We start from the raw sequence: 7,378 nt of genomic DNA on the forward strand, positions 1-7,378 counted from the left end.
CCCGGCTGCTCTCCGGATCCACCTGGTCTTTCACGTCTCCCAGCTGAAGCCGGTGGTCTCCTCTCCTCTCCACCCTCCGACGACCCGGATGCCTCCGCCCCGCTGTGTGGAGGAGGATCGCATCTACACGGTCCGCAAAGGTTCTGGACGCTCGCCGCCGGGGACGTGGTTGGCAGTACCTGGGGGACTGTGAGGGGTACGGCCTGGAGGAGCGCTCTTGGGAGCCCACAAGCTCGTTTGTCGACCCTACCCTGCTTTCTGACTTCTGGGCCCGGCGTCCTGGGACTTCGGGAGCCGTCCCTCGAGGGGGGTGGGGGGTGGGGGGGGGGGGGGGTCCTGTCACGAACTCCTCCCGCTGACTTCATTTCCCAGCATTCTCGCCACCACTTCCCATCATTCCTGCCACCAACGTGGCTGCAGACGTCATCACGCCAACACTATATAAGGAAGTTCCGGCATTTCATTCATTACTCAGTCATCGTTTCTACCAGACTTTGTATTGTGTTCTCAGGCTTACCAGCCTTCAAACCTAACCCAAAGACTTATCCACGCTGATTACTATTAGTAAGCCAGCTACCTTATCCTCCGGAACTGCTACTCAGTCTCGGCTCTCTCTCCGAGCGCTGTCGCCGTTCCCAGAGTAAAGCTGCGTGCTCTGTTCAACCCGACGCTAGCCACTCCGCATCTGGGTCACACAGTAATGCCACAATCCATCTCCGCTACGCTTCAGCTCAGCCTTGAAACCTGACACATTATTTATGGAAATGAACAGGATAGCGTGCACCAGAAACCACAGCCTGTTTAAAATGATATGTTTTATGAGTCCCAAATGTTTTCACGTGAATTTCATCCTACGACTGAAATTTTGAATGTGTGTATGAACAGTCAAAAGACTGATTTATGAAACGTGCGGTGGCCTCTTGTACGCACCTTCCTCCGCTCACTTAATTTTATACACACACACACAGACACACACACTCGTATGACTATGAAAATGCACTTAAGGGCCAACATGGTAATTTAGTACCGTGACGGATATTTTGCTTTCCTTATATTTGACTGTAACAAGTGGTTGCATATCAGTGTGGTTGTTTTTTTCCTGTTGGTTCTTTTGTGTGCAGAAGCAAAGATTTTTATTTTAAAAGGGCATTATGGAAGTTTGACAGCCAAAACATTTATAGAAAAAATAAATTTCTTCTTCATGCATTCTCCTGCAATGCCCTGGTCCTTTAGATTGAGCCCTGGCATTTTTACTGTGATTGCCTGTTTATCTGTAAAATCACAGAAAAAGAGAGTTGCTCGGTCGAGCAGGCTGCTTCATGCGCGTTCACGCTCAGGCATAGTCCGTAGCATTTGCTATCCGTAGCTTTAGCAGCAGAGAGGCAGTGCCAACTCAGCGACTTTGTCGCCGTTCCTAATGCCTAGTGATGAACCTAGCTACATTTCTGAGGACCCTTAGCTACTTTCTGTAGAACTTTCTTCTAGATATTTCCTGCAAATTAGCAACAAAATAGCCATTTTCGCTCCTTACAGTTCTTTGAACGTTGTTTCAGCTGTCATCAAGGATATAAATGTTACAGATACATAGGACATCACTGGTGCTTTAGCTCACCTAGTAAGATGTTGTACTCCTGTGCAGAAGTCCTGGTTTCGATTCTCGATGTGAATGTAGTTTATTTGGAGGTTGTTTTTTTTTTTATTAATGGGATTTTTTTTACAGTAAGATGCCCAAATTTTTATTTGAGACTCGCCGATCGGAATTGAATTCACAGATAAAAAAGATGTGGGTTCAACTTTCATTTTGGAACAATTTTTCTAGCAAGGGAAGGGCATGATCTGAGCATGCAGGAGGACTGACCCATCATAAACCTTTGTCAGCTGTGATGAAGAGAAAGAACCTGCTGCTGTTCTAAAGAGAAATCTGTTGAATGAACCTGAACTTTTGTTTCTGATCAGCTGAAGAAAAGCTCCAACATGCTCCTGCCCCTGTTCCACCTGTTTACTCTCTCCTCTCTGACAGGTAACCCGGACTCTTTAATCAGTAAAGGTTTAGTGATATCTGACCAGTTGTGTGTAAAAATTAAACTTGTGCTGTCTGTTGATAGATTCAGTTATAAAACTGAATTGTTTTAAATAATATTAAAGAGAAGAAGTTTGAATCACATCTTATTTAATTTTTAACAAGGTCAGGCTTTTTAACAGTGTCTGTTTTTCTTCCATGTCTGACATGAAGAGGGACAGGTTCTCTGTTCAGGTGTAAACTGCTCCTCAGGGATGGACTGCATCAGTATAAACGGGGATCTTCAGTGTGCCGACCCCTGTGACCACTACTCTGTGCTGAACGATAGCTGGCGCTCAGTGGATAACACAAACAACAACCCAGTACACTGTGATCGGAATATAAATTGGGCCGGCTGGTATCGTTTCTTTCTGGGCCAAGCTGATGCTCGTATTCCAGAGAAGTGTATAGCCGAACTCAGATGTGGAACCAGTGCCCCTTTGTGGATCACAGCACCTCACCCCACACAGATGTACCAAATAGTAACTCGCTCTGTTTGTGGTGCCTGGAGTGGTTCCTGCTGCAATTATGTCTCACGCCCCATCCAGATCAAACTCTGCAATGGATTCTATGTCTACAAACTTGCAACTCCTACAGGGTGCTACACTGCATATTGTGCAGGTTTGTTTTCTATACCTTCAGTTAAATCCAACATTTTCAGTGTTCGTATTTTTGCTTTTTAAAATTCTGATTAAATAATTTTAGAAAGAGATCATTACAAATGTGATGCAGGCTTTGGAGGTTGTCTGATAGAGAGACACAGATTTTTTTTCTCCCCAGATCTATGTTTCCCAAACCCAGAAGGCTTCAGGGCATCAGGACAAACCCAGAACAGCATCACTCTGCAGTGGAATAAAATGGACAACATCAGCTTTGTGCTCCAGTTTAACGGTACAGAGACAAGCATCAGTGCACCAACTGGAGTCGGACCAGTAACCTACACAGTCTCATCTCTCGCTGCTGGAACCACGTACACGTTCACTCTCTATTCTGTGTCTGGCAGCATCAGAAGCTCTGGAGTTCGCATCACTGCAACTATTGGTGAGATCCTCCGTGACTTTTGACCTTCTGTGTGTTGGTCCTCAGCTAATTTACTGTAGAAACAGAAGATAAAATGTACTAAACCTACTGCGCGGGCTGCCGGCTGGTTCTCCCCTCCCCGCAGCTCGGCGCATCTCTGTCTTATCGCGGCTTCTGTCTGCTACGCGAGCTGCTGGCTTGTGGAGCTCTGGGATGGAAACCTTTCCACCCGGTTCTCCCCAGAAGCAGCTCTGCGCATCTCAGATCGCAGCGGCGCTTGACTGCTGTGCGGCTGCCGGCTTGTGGAGCTCTTGGGAGACCTCTGTGTTCCACCCGGTTTTACTCAGCGGTCAGCCCGGTGTATCTCTGACTCAGAAGCTCTGGTGTTGTGCACAGTTAACTCCGGTTGTACAGTGGGGCAAAAAAGTATTTAGTCAGCCACCGATTGTGCAAGTTCTCCCACTTAAAATGATGACAGAGGTAAGTAATTTTCATCATAGGTACACTTCAACTGTGAGAGACAGAATGTGAAAAAAAAATCCATGAATTCACATGGCAGGATTTTTAAAGAATTTATTTGTAAATCAGGGTGGAAAATATGTATTTGGTCAATAACAAAAATTCAACTCAATACTTTGTAACATAACCTTTGTTGGCAATAACAGAGGTCAAATGATTACTGTAGGTCTTTACCAGGTTTGCACACACAGTAGCTGGTATTTTGGCCCATTCCTCCATGCAGATCTTCTCGAGAGCAGTGATGTTTTGGGGCTGTCGCCGAGCAACACGGACTTTCAACTCCCTCCACAGATTTTCTATGGGGTTGAGGTCTGGAGACTGGCTAGGCCACTCCCGGACTTTCAAATGCTTCTTACGGAGCCACTCCTTTGTTGCTCGGGCGATGTGTTTGGGATCATTGTCGTGTTGGAAGACCCAGCCACGTTTCGTCTTCAAAGCTCTCACTGATGGACGGAGGTTTTGGCTCAGAATCTCACGATACATGGCCCCATTCATTCTGTCCTTAACACGGATCAGTCGTCCTGTCCCCTTAGCAGAAAAACAGCCCCAAAGCATGATGTTCCCACCCCCATGCTTCACAGTAGGTATGGTGTTCTTGGGATGCAACTCAGTATTCTTCTCCTTCCAAACACGACGCGTTGAGTTTATACCAAAAAGTTCTACTTTGGTTTCATCTGACCACATGACATTCTCCCAATCCTCTGCTGTATCATCCATGTGCTCTCTGGCAAACTTCAGACGGGCCTGGACATGCACTGGCTTCAGCAGCGGAACACGTCTGGCACTGCAGGATTTGATTCCCTGCCGTTGTAGTGTGTTACTGATGGTGACCTTTGTTTCTGTGGTCCCAGCTCTCTGAGGGTCATTCACCAGGTCCCCCCGTGTGGTTCTGGGATTCTTGCTCACTGTTCTCATGATCATTTTGACCCCACGGATGAGATCTTGCGTGGAGCCCCAGATCGAGGGAGATTATCAGTGGTCTTGTATGTCTTCCATTTTCTGATAATTGCTCCCACAGTTGATTTTTTCACACCAAGCTGCTTGCCTATTGTAGATTCACTCTTCCCAGTCTGGTGCAGGTCTACAATTCTTTTCCTGGTGTCCTTCGAAAGCTCTTTGGTCTTGGCCATAGTGGAGTTTGGAGTCTGACTGTTTGAGGCTGTTGACAGGTGTCTTTATACAGATAATGAGTTCAAACAGGTGCCATTAATACAGGTAACGAGTGGAGGACAGAAAAGCTTCTTAAAGAAGACATTGCAGGTCTGTGAGAGCCAGAGATTTTCCTTGTTTGAAGTGACCAAATACTTATTTTCCACCCTGATTTACAAATAAATTCTTTAAAAATCCTGCCATGTGAATTCATGGATATTTTTTTTCACATTCTGTCTCTCACAGTTGAAGTGTACCTATGATGTAAATTACTGACCTCTGTCATCATTTTAAGTGGGAGAACTTGCACAATCGGTGGCTGACTAAATACTTTTTTTGCCCCACTGTAGCTAGGTTGCTACGTCCATTAGCTTCGCTCCCACCTCCGCAGTAGCTTTGGGTTAGCTTCAGATTAGCTTGTAGCTAGTTCGACCGGGTGTCGTCAGTTGATCCCAGCTTTACAGCCCCACCCTCAGCTCCTCCTCTCTTTCCTTTTGTGGAATTGTCTGGGCTTGACGGAACCTGTGACACGGTAAAAATGGCGGTGGTGGCCACCTCCCATTTGGCCTCAAAAACGTGTTATTGGAGCCTATGGAAATGAATTGTCCAGTATATATGTCGATGGTTGATCCTCAGCTAATTTACTCTAGAAGATAAACTTTATTGAAACGATTATATTAACCCTTCGATGCATAATGGTCACTACAGTGGACAGGTACTCAAATTTGTAATTTCTTTATCTTTGCTATTAAGCACAGCTGTTGAAGACTTTTTTGCATGTGAGCCCCTCCATTTGGATTTCAGTAAGTCAAGCCACCATATTTCATGTTCAGAATGCACGCTGTCCACTGAGATGGACATGTAATAATCTATTTGTAAATTAACAAAATGTTACAAAAAATATTTGTTGAAATTTGTTTCATTCACACCTAAAGATGAATGAAAAAAATTGTTTAAAAAATCATGGTTGAAGATCTCATAATTCATGCATCAGAGGGTTAAACAGTCAAGAACAAATATGATTTATTTTCTGTTTTCATGTCAACAAAAATTTTCTTGATGAAATTTTCTTTGACCTTTGACCTACAGACATAAGTAAGTAAGGAATTAGTTGCAGCCATTGTTGAGATTCTTAATATTTTCTGAGTAAATGAAACCAAATTTTGTTGAATCTGATCCATGTTGACGTCTTTAGGCTACATTGTGATGCTGAAGGTCAAACTCAAGCTTGGTGACCACCTGTCAGTATCACAGATGGAAGATGTTTTATCAAAGGTGAGGCTGAATTAGGATTGTTTTACTGAGTATTTAATGATGTTTGTTATTATTATTATTATTAACAACATTATTCTTAATTCCAGGTCTTCAGACAACGAGGGCTTCCACCACAGTTTTCTCTGAAAGTTCGTTCTGTTAAACCAGGAACCCAGTGAAGGACAGTCGAGTCTGAAATCAGTTGTTTTGGTTTTTCTTTTCTTTCAGTGAAATATTAAGAAATAATAGTGTATGCCTCAGTAGCTAAAAGTAGATCGTGTCCCAGTGCATTGTGGGATGTAGCCCTATACAAGTAAGAGTGTATTTTGCATGAGTGCCTATGGGTCTGAGTCACTCTGCTCATCTTAAAGTCTGCAACCACATGAAACAGCTGGAAAGGGCAACAGGTCAAGCTAAAGACAGAAAAAGCAAAGTGGTGGCAGATTATATGTGGAAGAGTAGATTATTACAGTGGGGAGTAGCAACAAATATGGGATGCGTGTATTTTTGTTCCACCCCATGTTGCTGGTGGGAAAGGTCCCACATTTGAGAACGAAGAGCTGATGCTAGCAATGCTCCCAGATGTGGATTTATCCAGGAGGCAGCGGTGTAAATGAAGGAGTCTCAGCTAAACAGCATCCAAACGTGGATGAAAAAGGCTTTTGACCAGCAGTGGGTGGTATGTAACAAGTAGTGGCAACAATGCACCTATGAGTAAAAAATGTTTAGTTCGAGAAAATGCCACAGCACTGTGAGCAATGAGTAACTGTTTTAAAATAAAAGTTAGAATTTTGTTTCTGTTGATTTGTTTTTATCAACGTCTAAGCACTCTTTCTGTGTTTTGTCTATCGGCAAATATGTCTGGTTTGTTTAACACTTGCACCATGACATCAACTGTATGTGTCACACATGCCGGTGAATGAAGTCGAGGTGAGGCGAAGATCCAGACGCGGGGAGGAAACAGGCAGACGGGTAGGAATTCTTACACTTATTTATTAGGAGACATGCTGGACAATGAAACAATGATCCGACACAAGACACAGAACAGAAGGGGTTTAAATACACGAGGGCCGGGAGCTAAGGTGATTGGGAAACGAGAGGCAGGTGGGAGCAATTAACGAAGACACAAGGCTGAACAAAACGGGGTGACAGGACAGGGTGTGACAGTCAACCACCCCCCCCCCCCTCAAAGGGCGGATCCCAGACGCTCACAGGAACAAGGAGCAGGGCGGGAGGAGGGGGACCCGGATGGAGGGCCAAGAGGAACATATGGACCAACGGAGAGGAGGCAGGGACCAGCAGAGTCCGGGGGCCTGCGCCTGGGGCAGAGGAGGAGGAGACGACGGGCTCTTGGAGGCCTGCGCCTGGGGCAGAGGA

At 45.0% G+C, this 7,378-nt stretch overlaps 1 protein-coding gene across 1 annotated transcript; it reads left to right on the forward strand.

The window, feature by feature from the left end:
* Nucleotides 1-344: 344 nt before the first annotated feature.
* Nucleotides 345-6,795, forward strand: LOC107397214 (uncharacterized). The gene is made up of 5 exons (XM_054734965.2): nucleotides 345-2,020; nucleotides 2,234-2,680; nucleotides 2,840-3,100; nucleotides 5,943-6,022; nucleotides 6,109-6,795. Exons 1-5 carry the CDS (start codon nucleotides 1,975-1,977, stop codon nucleotides 6,178-6,180), a joined length of 906 nt encoding a protein of 301 aa, XP_054590940.2. The 5' UTR covers nucleotides 345-1,974; the 3' UTR covers nucleotides 6,181-6,795.
* Nucleotides 6,796-7,378: the final 583 nt, after the last annotated feature.

The sequence above is a fragment of the Nothobranchius furzeri genome, chromosome 2 (assembly GCF_043380555.1).
Source record: "Nothobranchius furzeri strain GRZ-AD chromosome 2, NfurGRZ-RIMD1, whole genome shotgun sequence".
Lineage (NCBI taxonomy): Eukaryota > Metazoa > Chordata > Actinopteri > Cyprinodontiformes > Nothobranchiidae > Nothobranchius > Nothobranchius furzeri.

What these genes read in the sequence shown, in the direction of transcription:
- LOC107397214 (XM_054734965.2), top strand. Translation starts at nt 1,975, where the DNA reads ATGCTCCTGCCCCTGTTCCACCTGTTTACTCTCTCCTCTCTGACAG. An exon ending in CTACACTGCATATTGTGCAG is followed by an intron (nt 2,681 to 2,839) that starts GTTTGTTTTCTA and finishes TTTTCTCCCCAG; the next exon opens with ATCTATGTTTCCCAAACCCA. An exon ending in TGGAAGATGTTTTATCAAAG is followed by an intron (nt 6,023 to 6,108) that starts GTGAGGCTGAAT and finishes TCTTAATTCCAG; the next exon opens with GTCTTCAGACAACGAGGGCT.